Genomic DNA, 25,421 nt, shown 5'->3' with positions numbered 1-25,421 from the left:
TGCCCACATACTACTGAGTCTTCTGTGTGCAGCATGAAACATGCATTCTCCCCATTGCCTCCTTCAGGGTCAAAGCCTAAAACTGTGGCAGAGCCCCAAGTGTGCCCAGAGCCACTCTGGCTGCATCCTAATGTGGCACTTGGGAAGTGTCAGTATAGGAGTCGGGTCTCAGGTGTCCCCATACCTTAGTCTTGGCATTGACATCTGCCTGGTGCTGTAGCAGAAACTTCACCAGCTTGATATTTCCATAGTGACTGGCCACATGGAGGGGAGTGTAACCCATCTGAAAAGCAAGAGATGAGAATGGGGTACCAGCAGGGCTTCTGGGTGCACCAAGAGCCACTATGAGCTGTGCATTATAAACTCCTTCCAACAGCTGGTTGAGAGCGAGTGGATGGGGAGACCCTTCGGAAGGCTGACAGCTGCTATAAGGTGTAGGTTGTGCTGCCGTGGCCAGTGCGATGCCATTGGCCTGGGGAGGAGTGGGGCTCAGGGTTGGACAAGTGGAGTTTGAGATGCCCAGGAAAGATCCAGGCGAGCTGTAGAGCAGGTGACTGGAAAACCGATGTGGACATGGTGAAGAGCTCTAGGTAAGGAGATGCTTGGGGAGCATGTAAAGTCTTGGAAATGAGCAAGGTCATTTAGGGTCAGTGTAGGGAGAAAAAGGGGGGCCCATCTACCCTGGCAGCGCTGAGAGGGAGATCAGAAAGGAGGACTGTGAGGGACTGGCCGAGGGGCAGGAGGAAACCCAGGAGACCCGGGTTATAAAGGCCAAGGCAGGTCCTTCTAAGTGGGGAGCAGCCCTCAGGCCCTTTGCCAGGAAGGGGGCTCAGATGAAGACAGCTGGTGGCATGGAGGTCATGGCCGACCCGGACGGGAGCAGATCACACTCCCACCAGAGTGGTGGAATCCCATTGTAAGTACCCGCAAAGGCGGTCCGAGTCTCTGAGGAGTAGTGTGATGGATTTTGTAAGAACTGGTCATTGTTTGAAAGGAGTGGGCTTTGGGCATTTATTTTATTCATTTGTGTTTTGGCTGTAAAGGAGCTAATTTTCAAGCAATCTGTTCAGCTGAATATTTTCCAGCTCCCTCCAGTGGCCGACAAGCCAAGGTCCTCAGCCCTGTGGCCGTGAGAGCCCCTGGAGGGCGGGGCCCACCTTCAGACGCCATCTTGACACACGCCCTGCAGGCTGGACCCCCAGTGATGACAGGCTTTGAGGCCCCACACTCCAACCCTCAGCACCAGGTCTCTCAGGGAAGGATCCCAAAAGACTAACCTAGGCCCACAAAAGGAGCCTCAGATCTAGAACCGTCTTGGTTTTCAAGTAGATTCCTGCTGAAGCTGTAAGCAGTTGGGAATAAAATTCCATTTCTAGGTTTTTCTCAGGGAGACTTCAGTATCATGTTGCTGGCTGGTCTCCCTGTGAAACCCTGGAGGGAGCTGGGGCTGGGGCGCGTCATACGTTCCTTCCTTTTCATACAGTTGCCTCGTGGTGAGAAGGAACAAGGTGCCACTTCCTCCAGGAAGCCTCCTTCTCTACCAGACAGCACCAACCTCCTCCCTTCGTGCTTCAAGGGCTCTCCAGTGCCTCTCTCACTGGGACATCACGTTAGGGTGTCCCTTCCAGCCCCTGACAGTCGCCTCCACACTAAACTGCAACTCCTCGAGGCAGATGCACTGCCTGGGCTGTGCACGGGACCCTCAGCTGCCTCACTGAGCTCCTTGCACACAGAGGTTCATGGAAAGTCGCCTGAATTTAACTGAATGCTGGAAGGAGCTGAATTTTCTAGTGAATCCTGGGAAGCCTGACACTTCTGACACCCTGCTCATGGAAGACAGGTCTTGGAGTCATGATTAAACGTTCCTCTTGGCTTCTCACTGTAGAGGCCCAGAGGTCTAGCAAACTTCACAATTCCCAACTGCAAAGTGAGGACTGCTGTCTTCACTGCCGCCCCTAGGAAGGGGCAGAGGAGAGTATGTCGCTGGGTCCTTGGAGTTTCCTAACTCTGAGCAGGGGTCACTTCTGAAGCATGAGGGAGGCGGGCATTGGGCAGGGCTATGGGCATGCGCGGAGCGGTGGGGAAGGCTTACCCGGGTGGTGGCGTCCACGGTGACGCCGTGTTTGATCAGCACGTCTGCTACTGGAACGTGGCCTTCTTGTGCTACCAGATGGAGGGGCGTGAGTCCACTCTGGAAAGAGAAAGAAGTCCATCATTTGGTGGCCAGTAAGGAGCTCCAGGCCACAATGAAACAGCACTGCCCCGGCCGTGTGGCTCAGTTGGTTGGGCATCATCTCGCAAAGGGAAAGGTCACCAGTTCAATTCCTGGTTGGGGTACATGCCTGGGTTGTGGGTTCAGCCCCTGGCTGGGGTGCCAACCAGCCATCTGACCTTGAGTGAGGTTCTTCTGGCTCTGAGCCTGCATATCCTTATCTACAACACGAGGCAGCTGAACCGAACCAGAGGTCAGCTACATTTTCTGTTCAGGGCCAGATCATCAATACTTCAGGCTTGTGTCTCTGGAAACTACCTAACTGGGCCAGTAATAGTGAGAAAGCAGCTGTGGCCGACACAGAAGCAAATGGCGTGTGGCTGTGCTCCAATAAAACTTTATATACACAAACAAGCAGTGGGCCGGATTTGGCTAATGGGCCATAGTTTGCTGACCTCTGAACCAGATACGCTTTATGTACTTTCCAATTGTGACATTCCCCACTTCCAAGATTCAAGATGAGCTTCAGAGCTCTGGTTTCCTTATCTAGAAAATAGGGATTATCACTGATCTATTTCAAGGGCAAAGTACAGATCACTTGAGAAAACAGATGAAAACTCATGGAAAAGCTGATGTGCCATTTAGATGTGGCGTGTGATTAGAGCCCAGCCAGCGTTGCCCTGTGAAAAGGATGGGAGGGTCTCGCCGGGGCCAAAAACACCATGTTCTTGGTGTTCTCCTCACAGCTTTCTCGTGAGGCAAGTAATGCCCGGGGGAGCTCGTTGATTTGCACACATTCCCACAAAACGTTAGAGAAGTCCTCTCTCCTCCATATCTGCCGAGGACCTCAACCCACTTTGCTACTGTGGGCAAGTGAAGCTAAAATCCCTTTGCAATCAGAGGCAGCGGGCAGGGCCTGTCCTTTCTCCAGGGACTCTCCCTGCCCTCCTCTGTCTTCTGTTCTCGCCAGACGCCCATGAGCAGTGCCTCTCTGCAGCTGAAGCCTGAGCAGGCAGGCCATCTCCCGCAGGCTGGCCCAGGAGAGCCCCCTGGGTCAGTCCTGAGCCTCTGGGCACCTTGCCTGATTCTCGAGATAACACAGCAATGTGCCTCACAAAGGCGGTGTGTGGATGAGTGAGGGCGTCTCCAGTGCAAACCACATGAGGAAGAAACCAAGAACCCTACCCAGTAGGATGGTCCTGCCGTGACACCTCCTTCCTGGGGGTCACCTGTCCCCACCTGTATTAAGAGCTGATGGAGCTGCAGTTTTTAAAGAAATCTTTAGTTATCCTTAAAATGCTTGCCTTTCTGAAACTGTATTGTGTTCATATATCATCTAAAGAAGTGGCTCATCGTATTGAATGAGTCCAAACGTCCAGAAGAACCATATTCATGGTGACAGAAGGTAGATACCTGGTGGCAAGGGACTGGGGGCTTTGGTGGACCTGGGAAGTGGCAGCTAACGTGTGAGGTTTCCTTTCGGGTGATGCAAATGTTTTGAAATCAGACAGTGGGGACAGCTGTCCATTTCCACAAAGACACTGAAAAGCACTGAACAGTCCAATGCAAAAGAGTGGAGTTTATAGTATGTGAATTATATTTCGATAACACTATTTTTATTGAGAAGAGATTCTTGGTTTTCTTGGGTTGTGCATCTCTTTGAGAGGCTGGTGGAAGCTATGACAACTTTACCCAGAAAAGTGCTCACGGGCCCATCCTGCCAAAATGTGTGTGCAAATCTGGGAGGTTTCAGACTCTTGGACTAACAGTCCCTGGATTGAGAACTCCCAGTTTAATGTATACATTGGCATTTAAAAAATATCTTATCTTCCCACTGAAAAAGAATATTTAGCACCAAATTACTTAATATCTTCCTGAATGTAACACTGGCCTAGCTTTGGGAAACTGTCCATGGATTTTTATATTGATCATTTTACAGACTCTTGAACTAACCTATTTAGAAGGACTGCAAAGGCTTTGGTAGCTAATAAATAGGCTTAGGGTAGTACAACCTTGGGAAGAAGCAACCTCTCTGAATCTGTTTTTCAAATTTATAAACCTAAGATAAAATCTCCAAAGGGCTGTTGTGAGAATTGCACACACAGACACACACACCTAATTCAGAACCTGGGCACACGGCGGGTGCTCAATATTCAGACATAACATCTATCGAGCTAACACAAAACCGTTACTGAGCCCACAGGGCCGATCCGAAGGTGCCATGCTTACCTTGTTCCCCAGGTTGCCATTGGCTTGTTTGGAGAGGAGCAGAGCCACCATCTCTGCGTGGCCCTCCTGGGCAGCCAGGTGAAGGGGCGTCACGCCCTGCACCGACTCTGCATTCGCCGACGCCCCGTACTGCAGCAGACTGCGCGCCACCTCCAGCTGGTTCTGCTTGGCGGCGATGTGCAAGGGGGTGTAGCCGTTCTGAAACAGGAGAATGGTTCCGGGAAGGCTGAGTTGACAACGTGAGCACGTGCCTTGAATGGGGTCCTCCGAGGGAGGGCCAGGCCTCGCTTTCGGCCTGCTGGGCACCCACGGAGCAGGGCTGGTGTCGCCCGGAAGGGCCCCTTTAGGAAACCAACAAACCAACCGCGTCTTTGTGATGTGGAGAGGCCCCCTGCAAGCCCTCAAACGCCCTGCGCCTTCTCTCGCTGCCCGTTTTCTGTGCCCCTCTCTGACGGACTGCTGTGAGGTGAGCGCTTCATCAATAGGTGGAAAAATGCAACTAGGCCGCCTGAGGAACACCTAGGAGACTAGGTGTGTAAGAAAGTAAAAGGTTCCCACTTCCTCTTCCTGCTTTGAGAACGACACTTAACATTTCATGGAGGAAAAGAGGCAGAGCACTTCTCTTCCTGTGCTGCTGCGCCCAGTGTCCGCCCGGACTCATCGACCTCAGGCAGGTGGGCCCTGAGGACATGCACCCGGCTAGGGACCTGGGGACACGGAGCCAGGCCGGTTTTGCCCTAACTAGCTGTGCAATGGGGACAAGCTATTCAGCAACTTCTAGACTTTCTTTTGTACTTTTTTAAGGCATTAAAGGTAGATAATAACACCTACCTTGTTCTTAAAGGTGCTGAATAGATCAAATGCAATAGTGTGTGAAGGTGCCTTCCAAACTTAAGGCATAAAAGTAATTAGCCTTGGGGTAGGGTCAGAAGATATTGTCAGCTTCCAAAGTAAATCAGATACGTCACTGTGCTCTGCTCATACAGCTGGCTTTTCTTGTTTCTTTCACTTTTGGCAGTAGGCTGTCCTCAGTGAAGGGAGCAGTGCGTGGGTTTACGTTCTGGTGTGGGCTCCTTATCCCACAGGAGACAGGTGACAGCGACAGTGGTCGTCACCGCTGGAAACTGCTTCCACATCACATAAGGTGGGCGTTTTTATTACATACGCCAATTCTCCAAGAGGCTGGCTAAGTGCCTTATCTGATGTCTCACAGTAAATGGGGCAGCAGGTGCCCCGAGCATGCCCTCCTGACTCCAGGTCCCAGCTCCTTGCAGCGGGAGCTGTGCTTCTCAAACTTCCACGTGTCTAAAGTCACTTGGGGGTCTTGTTAAAATGCAGGTGCCGACTCAGAAGGTCTAGAAGACCCAAGTTTCTGCGTTTCTAACAAGCTCCCAGGTAATGTGGATGCTGATGGTCTGAGAGCCACCCTTTGAGTATACAGGTCCCAAAGCACTCAGGGATAATGGGGGTGCCAGGCTTGGGGGCCTCTGAGTAGGACCCGAGACCTTCTCAGCGTATGCCCACCCAGCCCCAGAGCAGACAGCATAAGGCATATGGTCCCCCCACCCTGGCCAGCATCCTGCGAGCTGTCCCAGAGAACTGAGCCTCCCTGCCAGCCACGGTCTCCCCAGGGAAACTAGAAACCCACATTTCTGATTCTGCCAGGATCACTGATCAGACACAGGCAAAAGAGGAAAGGGGCCAGCCACAATAGCAAAACCCCAGTTTTATAGTGCTGGGGCACAGGGAGAGACCCAGCTGCAAAGTGGATTTTATGGAGAAATGAAAAGGTGTAATTTACCCAAAGAATTAAATTGAATTTAAAAATCTTTCCACTTAAACAATTATGGAAGATAATCCATTTGAGTGTTTCTCCTTTTTAAATTGATTATGGTAGGAGAAAACAGTAAATTCTTCTTTGCAGATTGTTTTCCCATAACAAGATCGGCATTTGGATTACAACAAAGTTAATTAAACAAAATGAATTTTGCATTACATCAAAAGAGAGCAAAGAAAAGGGGTGTGGCCCACGGATCAACCTGAGGTTGGGAGCCATCCCTAAGGGGAGATCCTACTCTCTGAGCTGGGAGAACATCTACTCAGCACAGCCGGGGGATGAAGGGGGGTGAGGCCGCCTGGCGCGCAGCAGGCATTCCCTGCACACAGCCAACGCTTACTAGGACCTCCCTTCCCGTACAAAGGAGCAACTCGGGCAATTCCAAGTACATTCACGGAAGTGAAATAGAGACCCAAGCCTCTAGGGCAGGTGGGGATGTCCACCCTGTTAAAATGCAGATTCTGATGCAGAAGGTCTAGGGAGGCCCAAGATCCTCTCAAATCCGGAGGCGTGTCCATTCTGAGGAGGGGAGGCACACCAGCAGGACAGCACTCACTCCTGCCGAAGGGCAGGCTGGGCCTGGAGGTGGCTCCAGCTGCCAGGTGGCTCTGGGGAAGGCTGGGCTACAGCTGTCCTTCTCAGGACAGGGCCCACCTCCCTGAGCTCCCCCCCAACCAGGCCCTGGGGGTGACAAGGACACAGAGCGAGGCTGCAGGAGAGTCAGGGAGAGGTTAGGGAGGGCCAGGTGCCAGTAAAAGGCTCTGCTTTCCCCGAGGAAGTGAGCTCATCCAAAGGCACGCACGCTGGAGAGGGATCTGCCTGAATGTTAAAACAACATTTGCATCAAAATTAGAAAGGGGAGGGTTTGGTTTGGGTGCAGAGAGATTTGCATGTGAAATTCTACAAAATTGCCAGACGACTCGGTAAACTATTTTTTGCCGTGGAAACAAACCCCATCTGTACAGCGTGTGTGCTTGGATAAATCTCTCTTTAAATACCATGAACCTGGCTCTGATTTCTTCTGTGCGAGGAGGGGTGCGAGGAGGGGGAGGCCAGCTCTTTATTTTTAGATGCAGGAGTAAGTCACTTCTTAGCAGGGCCGCGGGCTCTGTCTACACAGTGACGTGGGCTTTGCTACGACAGCAGCAGGGACAGAAGCCCAAGGGGACAGGGGCATCTGGGAGGCACCGTCTGCAGGAGAGCGAGGCTGTACACCTCCGACAAGCCTCCATTCTGAGGAGGCAAAACAAACTGAAGGCCCACACAGGTTTTCCCTGACTCGGCTGTGTCCCCAGGAAGTCAGTAGGTGTCCGCTGAACCCCACCCCCCCAGACCACCCCACCCTCACAGCTCCCTCCTAGGAGACACCACTCGGGCGGGTGGACTCCTGCCTGGCAGAGCACTGGGGTTTGCGCTCCCAGAAAGTATGCCTCTGAGTCTGGTCTGCCCCACCGCATGGCTGGCGCCCTCCTGAATGCCGGGTCTCCTGTGCCCTTCTTATCCAAGCCCTGCTCCCCCTACTGGCCCCTCCTCCTATGCATGGCCACCAGCCGCACAGCGGCCCTCTCCTCCCAGACGAACGCTGCACACCTTTCGTCCCACAGGGGGCAGCCTAACCCCCCAAACAAACTGTCCTCTGTCCAGGTTGTACTGCCCCGCCCCCACCCGCCGCCAGCCTGGTCTTACATAACACGCAAGCCCGGCAGCTCCCTTCACCCGAGTTCCCTTGAGAGGCAATGACTCTGCTGCCCTGAGCCGCGCAGTTCAGTGCTTCGTGAAGCCAGCACCCTGGACCCATGTTTACACGTGACACACAGGATGTGCCTCCAAAAAACGCCACGATCTAACAGTCTGAACTCACAGGAAATATGGTTTGGGGGGCCCTCGCTTCAAGGTTCCAGCGAGTTCGCCCCCAGCCCTGAATACTTGCCCGACGTGTGGCCGCTGTGCTGGCATCGGAGAACAAGCCTGACCCCGCGTGGAGATTCCGCACGTGCTGGCCTTGGACAGCGCATGCGCAAAACTCAGCGGACACTCGCTGCTTTGGGGAACGCGTTGGTCGTGTGAACAGAACCCACCTCTGTTGCTCCGAAGTGTTACCCACTTCCCACCCCACTCCTGGTCCTCAAATACTGGTGACTAGACTGCAGGTAACTTTTGCGAAAGTGAGGCGAGGTTTCTGAGGTAACAATAAAAGCAAAACACCAAAGCCCTTTGCTCCTGGAACAGCCCTCCGGGGAGGAGAGGCGGGCAGCCTGCTCTGGGTGGGGTGGGGTGGGGGCATGGAGGCAACGAGACCCCTCGGTGGGGTCCGCTCTCCTGCTGTGCGGACCGGGCAGGCTTACCCAAGCAGGACTGTGCGGGGAGCCACCCCGGGGCAGCAGCAGCTTGACGATGTCCAGGTGGTTGTGATGGACGGCCACGTGCAGGGGAGTCAAGCCATTCTGCAGGGGGGTGAGACCGACAGAGAAGAGCTTTCACTCGGGTGACTTTCTCCCGAGTGATTTCTTTAGCCGCAGGCTGCACCGTTCTGGAATCCGCATCACTTCTTTTATGGAGGTACACTCTGGTTAAAAACCATTCCAGACCCAGGTTTGACAGAAGCCACTAAGAGCATACCAGCTGGACCCAGGGCCACCTCCTCGGCCTTGCTGGGCCCGATGGGGCAGTGCTAGCAGCACACTTGCTCAGAGTTGGCCACCAGGTCTTTCCAGAAGGTCAAGGCTTTGCCAGAAAGACCAGTCTTCCCAAAGGTCATTCTCTCTAGAGAGCTGCCCATTGAAAAGACGGACAAAGTGGGCTTAGGCAAGAGATGCTCCTCACAGGTAGTAGAGTTTATCTTTTGTTCTGGCTTCTGACCCGAGAGAGGGAGGGAAGTCCAAGCTCACCTTCCCGGCGGCATTTGGATGTGCGTCCCGTTCCAGCAGCACCTCCGCCACCCGAGCCTTCCCATACTTGGCCGCCACATGGAGAGGGGTAAATCCTTTCTGAGGAGAAACACAGGCTGTCAGAACCCTGGGGAGCCTCAGCGGTCCACCCTGGGGCAAGGGCCCACGGCGAAGGGGGTGTCCGGTACCACCTTCACAGGCAGGGAGGCGCCAGTCACACGCAAGGCACAGCATCCCTGATCCCTCTGGAAACCGAGGTCTGGCCCTCAGCAGGTTTCCCCTCCCACCCACCACCCGCACCTCCTGACCAGCCTAAAACCATCTTTTGTTTTGATTCGATCACTAGCCCCTTGAGGGCAGGGGTTGAGCCTTTCTCCTCCTTGTATCTCAGAACCTGTCTGATTCGTCTAGAGCTGGTGCTGAGCTAATAGCGATTCCCAAACAGGTGGATGCAGGCTGGACGGGTGAGTGAGAAACCGCAGCTCGCCGCCTCGCTGGGGCAGAACAACGAACGGCATGTCAGGCTCACAGACGGTGGCCAGCCCTGTGGGTGCCGGCCCTCCCTGCTGCTCCCAGCACAACTGAGACAGCACAGGGGAGCAGGTGGGAAGGCACGCCCTGTGCCCCTGGCCCCGCAGTGACCAGCCCGTGCCAGTCACCTGGGGAACAAGAGGAGAAAGGCTGTACCTTGGTCATGCACGCCTGGGAGGCTTCCTTTTCCAGAAGGGCCAGGGCCGTTTCCACGTGGCCCTCTCGGGCTGCAATGTGCAGGGGGGTGTGCCCGGCGGTGGTGGCCAGGTTGGGGTTGGCATTGTTTTCCAGCAGGAGCTTCACCATGTTCGTGTGGCCAATGCGAGCTGCACAGTGAAGTGGGGTCTGGTCATCCTGGAACCCAGGGGAAAGAAGAAAAAGAACGGGACAGTACTAAGGTTACCTAATCCAAAGCTTCACTTTACAAAGGAGGAAGATGATGCCCAGAGAGGCTAAGTGATGTTCTCAAGGCCACACAGCTGGTAAGATGAAGAGATGGAATTCAAATCACATCTCTGAGTTACAGGAGCCCATGTGCTGTCTGTTACAACAACCCCTCGAGTCAGTCGCTACTTCGACTTAGTTGCCCAAAGGCTCAGCCTTCCCATCTGTGAAAGGGGAATGATACTATCGAGCCCCTAGGACTATGGTTCGGATCAAGCAGATGCTGTGTATCAGAAGTTCCACACAGTGTTTGGTACGTGATAGGCGCTCGATAAGTTGTGGTGGAAATAACTGTCTCCTGAGTCTCCTCAGCGGCCACTTGTCTTTCCCTTTAACACCGCTTTGGGGTCCTTAGAGAGTCTAAACCACTGAAGGGGCGAGGGGACTTCTCACCCCATCCTGCCCCTTCCTGTCTATGCCCGATGCTGAAGGGCTGTAGCGGGTGAGGTGTCTGCGTTAGGACACCCCCCGGGGCCTCCCTCACATGGCCCCAACAGAAATCAGAGTCCTAACTCCTAACAGAGCCACTGTCACCTGACAGGTGGGAAAGCCTGCTCTTGGCCAAAGCCGTTCAGCCTGCAAACTCAGCAGCCATTCTGACCCTTCACTCACTCACGACATGCGGGAAGCATCTGTTTTCAGATCAAGTCATTCCTGACTGGTTTTCACCGGCCACCCTTTCTTTAAAAAGTTGGTTTTCTTCTTATACTAAGACCTTAACCACTATGAAGCCCTGTCAGCCCCATAAACACCGCAGGCCGGCTGTGCTGCTTGGCCGTTCCTCATCCTAAGGAAACAGAGCTCCGACACAAAGCTGTCTCTGGTCTCGTCAGAGCAGAGCCCCTGCAAAGCAGAGCCTGCGTGCTCAGTGCATCGGACCAGGAACCTCTGTGCCGCTGGCACTGCAAGCCGGGCTTCTAATGAGGATGGATTCCTCCTCACTGAGCTTGAATTGCTTGCATCCCGGGATTCTTCCTGCCTCCAGCACGCACCTTGGCCTTGGCATTGACTTTGGCTTTGTTCTGGAGCAAATATTTGGCGACTTCTGTGTGCCCTGCCCTGGCTGCCATGTGTAGCGGGGTCTCCACTTTCTGTAAAATAACAAAATTATAGATGTGTTAATACATGCCGGGTTTCTGAAAGGACACACGCAGGGCTCCAGAGTATGAGCCTGGAGAAGCTTGGCTGATTTCCGTCCAAGAGGTGGAGCTGCCCCAGCACGCAGCTTTTGTGGCTGTTGGCCTGCTGATGCCTGGGGCATGCGTGCATGCGCGCGTGCACGCGTGTGTGTGTGTGTGTGTGTGTGTGTGTGTGTGTTGGTGGGGAGGTGTCCAAGTATACTCGCAAGCAAACCCCAGAGCTCGTGAATGCTTAAAAATGCAAATGTATTCCCAGACAACACTTACAGAAGTTCCGAAGTTATTGTTCAAAATAACCCCCCGAGACTTACAGACGTGTGACAAGTTTTACTGGAAAAGCGTCCGTACATAAGGACGGTCTCCCCAAGTCTGAAGCCTCTGCTATTCTGAGAATTGCACTCCTGTCCGAGGAGAGATCCGGGGATCACTGGCGAAAGCCCCCCTTCTGAGCTCCTGGTGCCGAGAACGAGCCCTTGCTGTGCCCATGGGCTTACCACGTTGGAGACGTTGGGCGACGCCCCCCGCTGCAGGAGGTTCTTCACGATGGGCAGGTGCCCCATGAAGGAGGCCACGTGGAGAGGGGTCAGGCCAGACTGGAACAGACAGAGAGGGATGAGGAGAGGGGAGACTTTCCCGCTCCTCCAAGGAAGAGACACCCGGGTGTAGTTAAGGCTTTCTTATTTCTAGCTGCTCCAGAATGGTTTCCCAAGAGAAGGGAGTTAAATGAGAGGGGTTCATTTCCAGGAGAAGGGTTAGAGGAGAAACAAATCACTACAGCGTGATTCTGCCCACGTTTACCATTCAAAAAATTATATCTGATTTTGGAAAGTGCCCTGACACTTGACACATATGTCCTTGCCTTAGTCACCCCTGATTTGTTCCTTGGAGCAGTCTAGGCTGGCAGGTGCCCACACGTAGCTACAAAGAGCTACTCCCCAGGAGGCTGCTGGAGGAAGACCTCGGGGGTGACCACCCACCGGTCTGCAGAGTCTCTCCTACCTCGGTGACAGCGTCGATGGAGGCCCCTGTCTTCAGCAGCAGCTCCATGACACGGATGTGGTTCTTCTTGCAGGCGATGTGTAAGGGGGTGAAGCCGTTCTGCAGCCGCGCACAAAGGAGACAGACAGACACACAGGCACTCACGGACTAGCCCACCGAACGCCCAGACCGCCTTGCTGATTAAACAGCAGCCTCTGCCCAAGCCCGTCGGCGATTTCCCACAAACCAGAAGTCAATTACTGCAAACCACCGAAGAGGCAGGTGGCTCTCGCCATGTGCGTCAGGCGCGCTCCTGAGCGTGTTGTCTGTAAACCCGCTTTAAAAATTTAATCGCATTTTTGGATGTACGAGAAGAGCCTGCTGTTTAAAGTTTCCTCCAGGGGAAATTTACAATAAAGAGTACTTTTGTGAAGCAAATCATGCTCCCTCTTCCCGGAAACCGATGATCACTTTCAGTAAAATGGATTTCGGTACATCAGCTCCGCTCTAAAGTGCTATGCTAGAAGGTGAACCCCACGAGGGCAGGGGTGTTTGTGTGCTTGTTTCCGACTGCCTGCTTGCTTTTCCAGGGCTTTATGCCCCCAAAGCAGTAGCTCTCAAAGATTTTGCCCCCCCACCCCAGCTCAGGGTCCTCTGGCAATGTCTGGAGGTATTTCTGATGGTCACAGCTTGAGAAGGAGTGCCATTAGCACCTGGCAGGTAGACGCCAGGGATGCTGCTAAACATTCTACAGGGCACAGGCCAGGCCCCTGCAACAGAAGAATGCCAGGCTCAACATGGCAACAGTGCTGAGGCCGGGAGCTCTGACTGCCCTAGCACAGTGCCTGGTGTGTGGCAGCTTTCTGGGCGAACGAATGAGCCACCCTTGCCGTCGCCGGGGCTATTTTGCTGCTGAAGTCTCTTCCCCTGGGAAGGGGCAGAGGGAGACGGTGGCCATGGTCAGGCTCTGTGCAGAGCTCCAGCCCCACCAAGTCCCTGACCCACACAGGAGGGGACTGGCTTTAGGCCTGAACTCACCTCTACACGAGCAGCATGGACACTCTAAGCCTCTCAGCAGAGGAAGGATGCTTAGCTCAGGCCATTTCACTCGCCCGCAAAGCAGATAAAAGAGCGAGGCAGTCTCTAGGAACCCACTGTCCCTCGGCTCTGGGCCTGGCTCAGATGCAGTGGCACCCCCACCCCAGGTGCACACCTTGAGCGCTGCTTCCAGAGCTGGGTCTCCTGGGCCCAAACCCTTCCCTGACCTCAGCCTGTTGCTGGGGGCCACAGTCTTTAGGGGCTCCAGTCCTGCCTGTGTAATGCCACACCTCGGGAGCCTTCACACGCACCGACACCTTCCTGAGTCTCGGAAGTAGAGCCAGGTGCCGGCTGGTGCCCGTCACACAAGGCCCAGCCCTGCAGCCCTGGTCCTGTCCCACCTTGGCCCTTGCCCCTCTGGCACCTGCTCCAATAGCCTCCCACTCACCAGGGCTCTGGAGTTGGGTTTGGCCCCTTTATCCAAAAGGACCTTGGCCACCCTGTGATGGCCACAGTGGGCTGCCACGTGGAGTGGGGTCAGGTGGTCCAGGGTGATGTCATCTATCTCCGCGTTGTATTGCAGCAGAAGTCGGACACAGTCGAGGTGGTCTCCCTGAGCCGCCATGTGAATGGGGGACAAGCCGTTCTGGGTGAGGAAGGAAGAAACAAGTAGTCACAAAGGCTTCTGGAGATGGAACGCAGTGATGCGGGGCGATGACCCCAACCGCACTCTCTGCGTCTTCCCCACACGGTGCTCGGGGTGGCTCCCGAGTTCGCGCTGGCCTCGGTGCTCACGCAGGGCTCTGACTGGGCTGCTCTCTTCCTTCCCACCTCGCCCTGGCCACGCAGCCAGCTCCAGCCAGGCCCACCTCTTCCCGACCACCCTAGACTTTTCTGGACCACTCACTGGGACCTTATTCATAGGAAACCTGTCAGGTGTGTGCATCTTCTCTCCTTACCCACAAGCTTTTTAAGCTCAGGGACCACCCCTGGTGTCTCTCACGTGCTCACAGTGCTCTGCACTTGCATGTAATGCATGTAGCTCAGTCCTAATCAATGTGGTTGGAATGAATGAGTGATGATAAAATGGAACTCGGAATCCCTCTGTTCTTGGCTCCTAACAAATACATATCACTTAAAAATTTTGTTAAGTGGCCCTGGCCAGTGTGGCTCAGCTGGTTGAAGTATTATCCCATAAACTGGAAGGCTGTGGGTTTGATTACCAGTCAGGGCACATACCTAGGTTGCAGGTTTGGTCCCCATTTAAGGCACATATGAGAGGCACCTGTTCTATGTCTCTCGCTCACATTGATGTTTCTCTCCCTCTCTCTCCCTTCCCCTCTCTCTAAAGGCAAAAGCATGTCCTTAGGTGAGGATAAAATAAATTTTGTTAAGGATCCTCGCTGTTTCTTAGATAGCAATTTATTTTTAAAAATTAAAGACAACCATGGCTGTTGCAGTTCAGTGGATTTAGCGCTGGCCTGCAAACCAAAGGGTCGCCAGTTCAATTCCCAGTCAGGGCACACTCCTAGTTTGTGGGCCAGGTCCCCAGTAGGGGGCTCTCAAGAGGCAACCACACGTTGATGTTTCCCTCTCTTTCCCCCCTCTCTCAAAAAATAAATAAATGAAATCTTTAAAAAAATAAATAAACATTAAAGACAGAGGAGACTCATTCATTCAAAAAAGGTTTCATTCAATCATTAATTAAATCTCTGGCCTAAGGAAGCTGGCAGACTAATAGGTAAAAGACACAGTAACAGATACATTGTTGCTATTCAGCACGATGACATCAAGGAAATCACAGTCAAAGCACAGAGGTGCACAGGAGGGTAGATTCGGAATGAGGAGAGGAACACAGGGAGAGAGGGCTCCCAGGAGGAAGTGATCCTTGAGCGAGGACGGCACCAGGAAGCCGAAAGGGGAAGACTCTCCCAGCAAAGGAAATTGTGTGTGCATGCCAGAGACTGCAGTCCTGGGGAACTCAGGGACCTGTGTGCTGTTAAACACGCAGGAGAGGCACGTGTGATGGGGGCGTGGAGCGGGGCGTGGAGCACGGCTGGAGCGGCAGGCAGGAGCTGCACTATGAAAAGACTCTGAGCTAAGGAACTGGGACTTCGGCTTTTAGAGGGTGATGATTGAAAGAGGATTTTCAGCAAGAGAGAAACACAGTTGGGCTGCACGACAGCTGATATTCACGTTATGGGTTGAACTGTGATCCCTCAAAATGCACATGGTGAAGTTCTAACCTCCAAGACCTTGACAGGTGACCTCATTTGGAAACAGGGTCACGCGGCTGTTGTGAGTCGAGAGGAGGTCATCAGTGTGGGGCCTGTTCCAATACGACCGCTGTCTTATAACAAGGAGAAGTTTGGACACAGGCACACACATGGAAAACGCCGTGAGCAGGTGTGGGAGAGAGCTGGGCGACTGATGCTTTTACAAGCCAGGGAACGCCAACAATTTCCAGCAAACCGCCAGAAACAGGTCCTCCCGCTCAGCCCCCAGAAGGAACCAGCCCTGCGGGCACCGGTCGCACACTTGCAGCCTCCAGAGCTGCCAGACGGCAGCCTTGCGTGGCTGAAGCCACCCGGTGGGTGGGACTCAGGGACTTCAGCCCCAGCACACCAACCCAGTTCAGACACTCACTGCATGTTAAAAAGGTCACACCACATTTCCCAATGGAAAAGAAAAAAGTTATCAGTAAAGAATGTTCAGATCTACCCTTTTTAGCCCCATTCCAATACTCCGGGCAATGTAAAATCATTCCTAACTTGGGACGCTGGTCAGTCTGCACACAGGGCCTCTGTGGGAAGATGCTGAGAATGTCCTGACGCGATAATGTAATCGGTAGTAGCAAATAGACCTTCACTTATCTTTTTGCTTTTATATGTATTTTCAAAGATGTCATCCTGGCAGCCTGGACAGGGAGGAGTGGAGCTCTCCAGGTGAGGAAACAGGCACAGAGAGAGCAAGAGACACCCTCAAAGGCACAGAGCAAATCAGCCACGGACGAGCATCACCCGAGATGTAAACCTCCCCCCTGCCCTGCCTGCCTGGTGCTGTACATCACGCCCCAAAGCACAGACAGCTCTGCAGAAGGCTCGCATGACGATTGGTCAGGGAATGAAGTGGCTTTCTGGTTTGAATCCTGCTACCATTTTATGACAGAGACTTCTCACAGGAAACCTCCAGAGTGGCCGCAAATGGGCCTGGTTTCTGCTCTGCTTCTCTAAATGCATGTCCTCCAGAAACCTCGCCCCAGAGAAGGGGACAAAGGGCCCGGAGGCCCTGCAGGCAGCACCAGGGTGGCCTGGCTCCTGCAGCTCCGGGAAGACCTGATTTTAGAACCGAAGGATGGGCCCTCGCTCTGCTTGCTGATGGTCACCGAAAAGACTTGTTTTGTTTTCTTTTTAACTTTACTCCAGTCTGGCCCAGGGTCTGGAAAATTTTCCAAGGGCTTAGCTCCTGTCTCTTCCAGAGCCGGGGTGACATAGACGAGGGTTGATCTAAAGCTATGGGCAATGACAGCCTGCGAGTCAAATGTGGCCTGCTGCCTGTGTTTGTAAATAAAGTTTTATTGGAACACAGCCACTAATTTGCATAGTAAGCATGGTTGCTCTCCTGCTATCCAATGGCAAAGTGGAATCACTGAGACAGAGACCACGGCCTGCAAAGCCTAAAAATATTTACTGTCTGGCCCTTAGAGAAAATTTTGCTGACCTTGATCTAGATACTAATTAGGGCTCCTGTGTGACAGGCACTGGGGTAGTCACACACACACACACCGGCTCAGCTAGTGGTATTAGGGTCACTGTTTCTCAGAAATGGGATTTGCCCCCAGGTTGGCCTGACCTGGGGCCCTGTGGAAAAGATACTGTTCGTGGAAAGGAAGCACGCACCTTGGTTTTGGCTTGGATGGGTGCCCCGTGGTCCAGCAGGATCTCTGAGATTCGCACGTGCCCATTCCGAGCTGCACAGTGGAGAGGTGTCAATTCATCCTTTAAAAAACAGAGTCACAGAGAGAAAGCCCCAAAGGCACCTATCAGAGGCCATTGGAGAGAAGACCGTCCCCAGCATCGTTACAGCCGCAGAAGCATGATGCTTCCTGAAGGACCAGCTGGACTCCACCACCGTCCCCTTACTGTCTGCTGCTGCCCCCTGCTCCCGCTGTGGGCTGCTCCTGGAGGCGACAAGGCCCATGACCAGCTGGTCACTGAGAATGCCCCCTCCCCCACCCCCCCATCCCCCGGCTTAGAGTGGCAGGCAGAAGTCCCTCCCCTGGCCTTGCCATGGAGCTCACGGCACCCACCTTGGTCCTTGTTTCTATCTGGGCCCCGCGGTCCAGCAGGAGCCGCACCATGATCACGTTCCCCCGGCGGGAGGCGATGTGCAGTGGCGTGATGCCGTTCTGGAGGGGAGGGACAGAGCCGGTCAGGGCGTGGCATGCTCCTAAGGACAGCACAGCTGCAACCGCACCCCCACCCTGCCCCCCATGCTGCAACCATGGCAGCACTAACAGCCACATTAAGCCGATCATTAGGACATGTCTTGCCCAAGGAAGATGTCAAAACATGTAAGGACACAATAGCACTGAGGTTAATCACAGTGAGCTGGCCAAGCCCAGGTCTCCCAGGTCAACAGACTGGGCTATGAAAACGCCAGCCCCCAGCCCTCCAGGTGTCCCTCCTCTGCAAGGGACAAACGGAGACTGAGGGATGTGTGATCGGAATCCCACCAACGAGGAGCCTTCATAGAGCCCAGGGCTGCCTCACCCACAGGCACGTGTGCAGTCCGGGGGGATCAGGCTGCCACAGGAGAGGCGGGAGCACCCCGATTCTGCACACCCCCAAGCCCCAGGCCTGCCAGAGAGCCTCACCTGTGGCGTGAAGTTGACACTGGCTCCCCTGTTGAGGAGCAGCTGGGCCACGTTGAGGTTCTCGTAGTGGGCTGCGATGTGGAGGGGGGTGAATCCTGTCTGGGGCACGACAGAGGGGGAACAACTTGTCACATGCCATGTACTGTCATTTGCATCTTAGAACCAGCCCAGGATTCTGAAGACATGGGTGGGTCTGGAGGACCCTATACATGCAGCAGATTTGGACTGATGAGACCACCTGCTGAAAGTATCATGCGAGTCTGCGATGAGCTACATTCAAACGCTAGGTGAGACATTTGTCTGCAAAGCTACATGCATCCCTATGTTTGTGGCGGCATCATTCACAGCAGCCAAGGCAAGGAAACAACCAAAGTGCCCTTTGACAGATGACTGGATAAAGATGTGGTACATTTTTACTATGAAATACTACTCAGCCATAAGCAAAGATGAAACACTGCCATTTGTGACAACATGGATGGACCTTGAGAATATCACGCTAAGCGAAATAAGTCGGCCAGAGAAAAGTTTAGAACCATGAGATTTCATTCATAGTTGGGATAGAAAACTGAAAGCCACGTGAACAAACAGGGAAAACAAACAGACGAAATCTCACAGACACGATGACGGACAGCATGGTGGTTGCCAGGGGACAGGGGGTGGGGAGGCAGTAAAGGGTAAGCAGGTCAAACACGTGGTGACGGAAGACGACTTCACTTTGGGTGGTGGGCTCGCAATGCGATACGAAGACCATCTATCACAGAAATGTACGCTCGAAACCTATGTAATCTTATCAGCCAATGTCATCCCAACAATTTAATTTTTAAAAATACCAACAAAAGAAGAAAACTTATCTCCATACAAAAACCTATACACACACAAAAAAGCTAGGCACTGCCTCCGAGTGACCCGCGTTCTCGGTTTCGTGGTTCCTGCGGACAAACCACAGGCCGGCCTTCCCCCAACTCTGCAGGGCCCCTCATCTGAGTGCTCACTTATGGGAGGTTTTAATTACTTCATGAAAAGTGGAATGGGGGATCTATGATTTGATTTTTTTTTTTTTTCAGAGAGAGAGGGGAAGGAAGGAAGAGAGGGAGAGAAACATCTACTGGTTTTCTCTCATACACAACCCAACTGGGGACCTAACTGGTAACACAGGCATGTGACCTGAACAGGAATCGAACAGGTGATCTTCTGCCTTGAGGGACGACACCCAACCAACTGAGCCACACTGGCCAGGGGTGGGGGGTCCCTGACCTTAATTTAGCCCCCTAAAAGAGTGCCATGACTCTGCTGTTCAGTCAGAGGCAAGCCCCATGTCTGGCCCCTTGCTGGGTCCATCGTCATCTTTCTGCCCCATAACCTCAGGCCATATGTCACCAAGTCAGCACCTTCCAGGCCAAACCCAGTGACCGTGGGGTCGGGGGGACTCTGAGAAAAACCAGTGGGAGTCCATTCCCACTGTAAGACAGCCAATGAGCAGCCTAAACTTAGAGAGTGTGGATCAGCAGCAACTCGAAACATTAGACAACAGGTCCGGAGCGCTAGCTATCCAGGCCCCTGGGATGACCCTCCACCAGGGGGCAGCCAGGAAGGGAGGGCGGGATAAAATTCTGGAGCACCGCCTGCTGGGATTCCCAGGTTTCACTGGGCCAGAGACCCGTCCTGCCCTCCTGGACACTCTCCTGGGTGGCCTGGAGTGGCAAGGGCCTTCCCTGCTCCATGCCAGGCACATTTTTCTCAGCGTCCACCAAGGACTCAAAGTGGAGCCCTTACATGTCCCAGTGGGGACCGCAGGCACTGGGGGGCCGGTGCCACATGTGCACGGGCAGCACCATCTCTGGCCTGGGCCAGGGCTCGGGGAAGTTACTGGGGACCGATGGTGCCTGTGTGACCCGCAGGTCTCTGCGGTCCGGAGAACTCTCCCGTTCCTCCATCGGGCTGCCCTCACCTTGGAAAGCACGTCTGGGTTGGGGTCATTCTGCAGAAGCACCGCAGCTGTCCGGGTGTCATCGTTGCGGGCCGCGATGTGCAGGGCGGGGAGGCGCACCTTCCCTTTCGTCCCGTAGTTAATGAGGTGGGCCACCACATTCTCGTGGCCCTGCTGCAGAGCCACGGCCAGAGGAGTGAAGCCATCCTGGCCAGAGGGGAGGAAGAAAGATCAATTTGCTGTGACCGTAACTGACCACTGGCTTTGCTCAAGCCAGGACACCTTCACACCTCAGAGCTCTCGTGCCTGCCCAGCCCTCGGCCTCCAGCTCTCTGCGCTTCAAGGCCCTGCTGTCCTCAAGCTCCGCTTGGGTGCCCCTCCTCCCAGAAGCCTCTCTTGGCCCTGCCCTCCCTCTCTGCCACCTCACAGAACCTACAGCAGTTTTTCCTGAGCCCTTATTTAACTTCCCTTTAGAATGTGTTCCTGGTCTGACCGAGTGTAGGGGAAGCATTTTACTGCCTTGAGTTTCTTTTCCTACCCTCCTCTCACCCCATCTGCTGGGGCCAGGACAGCGCCTTAAACGTGGCAAATGAGTGTTCATTTATTCATTTCATGAATATTATTGAACACCTGCCAAAAGCTAGAAACCGCATCAGGCACTGAGAATTTGATTGTGGGTTAGTCCTATGAATTCCCTCAGTTGTATGCCCGGACCCCACGAACTGGCTAAGCAGAATAACAGAATCATGTAATCGTTGTCTTATAGTGTTGAAGCTCAAGAGAAGCCTGAGCTTGAACTTCAGCTTCATCACTTCAGCAATGACACAACTCAGGATCCAAGTGACTTGTCCAAGGTACAGACTGGGTTCATGGCAAGACCCTTCGTCACTAAGGTCCAGCTCGGACTTGTCAACCACACAGCACCATCCCCTCCCCACCCCCGGTCCAGCCGTCAGTGTGGGTTACGGTGCGAGTGACATGCTAGACTCTGATGTCATTTCCCTGCTATGTGTCTGGGCATTTCTCAAGACCCATGACTCTGTCTGTCACTGCCTGGCAGAACTGACAGCAGCCAGGATGAGGGCAGTGACCTGCAGGCCAAGAGCCCTCGATGCCACTTCACATGAATTGTGACACACGCCGTGCCTCAGGCTGAGCCCCAGGAACACGCGTCCCCCCACAACCTTGTCCTGCCCCTGGAGACCTCGGGCATGGAGGCCATTTCCCCAGGTACTCACTTCTGTGGCTACGTTCTGATTAGCTCCATTCTCCAGTAAGAACTTAACCACTTCTAAGTGATTCTCTTGTGCTGCCATGTACAGGGGTGTGAAGCCTTTCTGTAAACCAAGAGAAAAAGGCATTGCAATTCCCCCCCAGGAGTGAGAGTTGCTAAAACCGGCACATAATTCTCTCAACTCGAGGGCATGAGGCTCTCTCCCCATCCTGTTTTCACCTGGCCCACAGGCCAATACCCCACCCACATCTCCAGGTACAAACACACGTTGCCCTTTGAAATGGTGCAGTGGGATTATTACAAAACGCCACCAGGTGGGGGCGACACTCCACGGAAGTCTGTTCCTGCCCCTCTCTGCCATCGATCAGCCTCACTCACCCACTTCCCCTCTGTTTTCACTCCCCATGTCCCAGCAAATATACAGCTTCTCTCCCCATTTTAGCCAACAATGAATATATTATTTGGCTGGTTTGCTGAGCAGGGACGAGGCCCACATGACTAACCACATCATGCTTAGAATGTGCAGAAGTGTGAAAAAATAACAAAGATGGCTTCTTCGCTGCTTGGAGACACAACACGGATAACTCTAGACTCAGCTACACAGCGTGTGTACCGCCCGGTAGCCAACGTGCCCCCGGTGTGACAGGTGCACGGGTGAGGAGGAGAGGCAGAGCCCTGGAGAGCAGGGGCCAGACGGAGCCATCACCTGCGACTGGGCGTTGACGTTGGCGCCATAGTTGACCAGCTCCCGGACCACCTCGTCCTGGCCGGCGAGGGCGGCGATGTGCAGAGCCGTGTTCCCTTTCTGAAACACACGGGGGAGGAAGGAGAGGAGGTTTCCCACCGGGCCTGCGTGGGTGGCTGGTGAAGGTACAGGAGTGGGGATGCTGTCTGGGGTGCACAGTGGCTTTCTTTGCAGTCAGAGCGGGTGGGCAGCACACGTGACCCACCGTACATCTCGAGATAGTGCTGAAAGCTCAAGAGGGAACTTCTTCCTGTTCTCCATGAAAAACTAACGTCAAAGGCACTAATCTGCGGCTAGCAGGCGCAAGATCTCGTCACCTGCCAACAGACAGTGTTGCTCAGCACCCACACTAAGGGTTGGCCAGGCAAGCTGGCCTTCTTTGGACTTCCAGCATCTCCCAACCTGTAACTCCGCAGGACCATGAGGAGCCCCCAGGGGGCCTGGAGCGCTGCAGAAGAGGAGGCCTGGAGATGCCACGGGCTCAGCACCCTGCACACTGTTACGGTGACACCCACTGAGCAAAAGCTGGACCCAAGTGGACAGAAGGATTGAGAGAAGAAGAGAGTGAGAAAAGTGCCAAGCAGAAAAAAAAGGGTAGACATTATAAAGGAGTTCAGAGATAATATGTAATTATGTGATAATATGTGAACTATGTAATGCATGCAAGGAAAAGAAGAAAAATACGACAGTATAGGGGGGAAATTAATAGAATAAAATCTGGCAAATGAAAATACAAAGAAAATATTTGAAATATTAGTAGGTAAATCTTATGAGCAAGCATTCACCGAATAAGAAAGAAAAGTCAGAAAGAATAAACAGTGGAAGAAAATGAGAGACATGCTTGTTTTACAGTAAACTTTTTAGAAGCTGCGAGCTGACAACAGAGACTAAGAAACCAGCCAGGTTCTGAGAAGGTGAATGTCACGTCATGTTCAGCCTTTCTTATCTGGATTCATTCAGGAATTTAACAATAATTCCTCAGCAGGGTCGGGTCTAGAGGGCCTCTTCTGTTCTAGGAGCCTCCTTGCCTGGCCCCTCCCTGCCTCCTGGATGTCCTGAGGCCGGAAGGCCAGTTCCCCAAGGATGACTCACCTACTCAACCCCAGGGGACCCAGGCTCAGTGAGAGGCGGGCAGGACAGGCCAGGTGGGAGAAAATGGGCCCGCAGCTGGACCCATCTGTCCCTCCGCTACTGGAAGAGCCGAGATCTCAAACGACCTCGTTTCTTTCTAGTTCAGATGGTGTGTGGTTTTAACAGGGACTTCAAACCCACTGCATGTGCTCTGGTCCTCTGACGCCTGGGAGAACAGGGTCCCTGGTGGACGCAGGCAGAACTGAGCAGCACGGGGCCCAAGCTCTGTGGCCACCGGGTCACCACCACCCCGAGCACCCACAGGCGAGGGAGTGGCCCCACCCAAGGTGCCCTGGGGGCCAGAAGGGGCTTGGGTCTCCTCATCTGAAGCGTGGCCTGCGGCCTCCTGAGCCTTTGTGATATCTCCTCAAGTCTCCCTTGATAAACAAAAGGGTTCTCCTCAAATCTCCATCAAGATTAAGTGCCAGAAATGAGTGTTCAGATGCTAATTAGTAATTGTTCATAGAAGTCCAAAGAGCCTGCCTTTAGAGGCCTTGGCACTTGGGTCCAACTCGCTTGCAGTACAAAGTGGAACAGGGCAGCTGGCACCAGAACCTTGTCTGGTAACCAGGACTCAGAACTCCAAGCTCTCCATCTGGAAGGAGGAGGGGCACGGGTCCATTCCCTTATTCCTCACACACTGAGCACGTGTGTGTCAGACGCCAGGAGGGACGTGGAGGTTCAGAGACAGAGAGCTGAGACCCAGGCCCCTCGCCCTCCAGAAGCTGTGTTGAACATCTCTGGCACCTGCCCCTTCCTGCCTGAATTCACTCTATGCCAGCGCTCTCCCCATCTAAACCTTGTGAAGGGAAGCCAGTCAGATGTGGAGCCCGCCCTGCCTGGGGATCTCGGCCAGGCCATCTGCTAGGTCCGGCCTGAGAGCAGCACTGGTGATGAATGAAAGCCAAGGGAAGACCCTGGGAAGCATGGGAAGCAGAGTCCCCTCCCCATCCACACACACACACACACACACACACACACACACAGTAAGCCTCAAGAAGGTCAGGAGTCACAGGGAGAGGGGTTGTGGGCCTCTGGTGTCTCCGCCCCTCCCTCAGCAGGAAAGACTTCTTTGCTCTATTTGACCCACCCAGACCCAATGTCTGCATTTCCAGGGATCCCAGAGCTCGTGGAAGGAAGGATGGCTGCAGTAGGTGCCCGGTGATTGCGGGTGGAGGGATTCCAGCTGTATCTCACCCTCAGTTTGGATACTGAGCTCTGGCCTCTAAGTGATGGAGATGGCCGAATGGGGAGAGAATGCATTTCTTTTGTGCTTTTAAAATTTCTAAGCGCAGTTGAGAAAACTACATCGGTTTGGGCTTTTTATTCTTTTTTAAAGTCTTCCTCAGACTTTCGAGCCCTGATACAACTCCCCAGTCTGCCATGACTCCTCCTTGGCCCACAGTCTCAGTGTCACCTTTTCTCCCCGCCCCCAGATGGCACTCAGAAACGCGGCTGGCTTATAACATTCCTATAAATAACAGAGATGCACCAAGCATTTGCAAAATAACAATCGAAGGGGAAAACTTGAAGGAGTGGCAGTGCGGCAGCGGAACGTCTGTGCAGCTCTCGGGGGAGGGCCGGGGGAGGAACGCCGCCCCGGCCCACGCAGCACCTGTCAGATGGCACGCCGCTCGCTCGCAGCCAGGCAGGTGAGAGCGTCAGGAGGCAGCGTCCCCACGTCCCTTCACCCGCGGAAGGGGCAGGGGAGGAGCAGCTGGTGTCTGTCGTGGCGTTAGAGGAGGATGCCCACAGACACTCAGAAAACGCGGTTCCGTCTGTTTTACCTGTGAGATCTTTTCACCTCCGGGAAATGACATGAAAATTACAGAATTTTACCTCAAGAGATGATTCTACCTTCATAATATTTTGGTGGTGCACTTCATAACCATAAATTATATCTGTTCTCTGTGTAGTGTTCTCCCCGGTTCTGTGCTGGAGAGGCGGCAACATGTTTGCTGCCTGGAACTGAAATTGAGGCTGACAGGGGGCCAAGTTTAGTAAATAGCAAGCGGCAAAGAAGAGGCTGGAGGGACAAGCCCGAGAGGAAAACCACAGGAAGCCACAGAGGAAGGAAGAGGAAACAGGAGTCTAGTGAATAAACAGAGGCAATTTTTTTTTTTTGCTTAGTTTTGTGTTTCAGTGACGCTGCCTCCTGCTTAATGAACAAAGAAGATGCACGTATGTGAGAAATAACACGGCGTTGGCAGCC

General features: G+C 53.7%; 1 protein-coding gene across 7 annotated transcripts in view; it reads right to left on the bottom strand.

The window, feature by feature from the left end:
- ANK1 (ankyrin 1) overlaps window positions 1-25,421 on the bottom strand; it is a 229,778-nt gene that overhangs the window by 44,432 nt on the left and 159,925 nt on the right. For 6 of the 7 annotated variants that reach the window (XM_036011563.1, XM_036011567.1, XM_036011568.1 and 3 more), the window contains exons 2-17: window positions 22,040-22,138; window positions 21,338-21,436; window positions 20,121-20,306; window positions 18,173-18,271; window positions 17,606-17,704; window positions 17,196-17,294; window positions 13,745-13,942; window positions 12,280-12,378; window positions 11,775-11,873; window positions 11,134-11,232; window positions 9,854-10,051; window positions 9,167-9,265; window positions 8,624-8,722; window positions 4,442-4,639; window positions 2,093-2,191; window positions 185-283 (exon numbers count right to left, since the gene is read on the bottom strand). In XM_036011563.1, coding sequence (XP_035867456.1) covers window positions 185-283; window positions 2,093-2,191; window positions 4,442-4,639; window positions 8,624-8,722; window positions 9,167-9,265; window positions 9,854-10,051; window positions 11,134-11,232; window positions 11,775-11,873; window positions 12,280-12,378; window positions 13,745-13,942; window positions 17,196-17,294; window positions 17,606-17,704; window positions 18,173-18,271; window positions 20,121-20,306; window positions 21,338-21,436; window positions 22,040-22,138 — 1,968 coding nt within the window. The remainder of the gene's footprint in view (window positions 1-184; window positions 284-2,092; window positions 2,192-4,441; window positions 4,640-8,623; window positions 8,723-9,166; window positions 9,266-9,853; window positions 10,052-11,133; window positions 11,233-11,774; window positions 11,874-12,279; window positions 12,379-13,744; window positions 13,943-17,195; window positions 17,295-17,605; window positions 17,705-18,172; window positions 18,272-20,120; window positions 20,307-21,337; window positions 21,437-22,039; window positions 22,139-25,421) is intronic. The other variant, XM_028526395.2, reaches the window with a different exon arrangement.

This window comes from Phyllostomus discolor, chromosome 11 (genome assembly GCF_004126475.2).
Source record: "Phyllostomus discolor isolate MPI-MPIP mPhyDis1 chromosome 11, mPhyDis1.pri.v3, whole genome shotgun sequence".
Classification (NCBI taxonomy): Eukaryota; Metazoa; Chordata; class Mammalia; order Chiroptera; family Phyllostomidae; genus Phyllostomus; species Phyllostomus discolor.
This window is presented reverse-complemented; position numbering and strand designations above follow the sequence as displayed.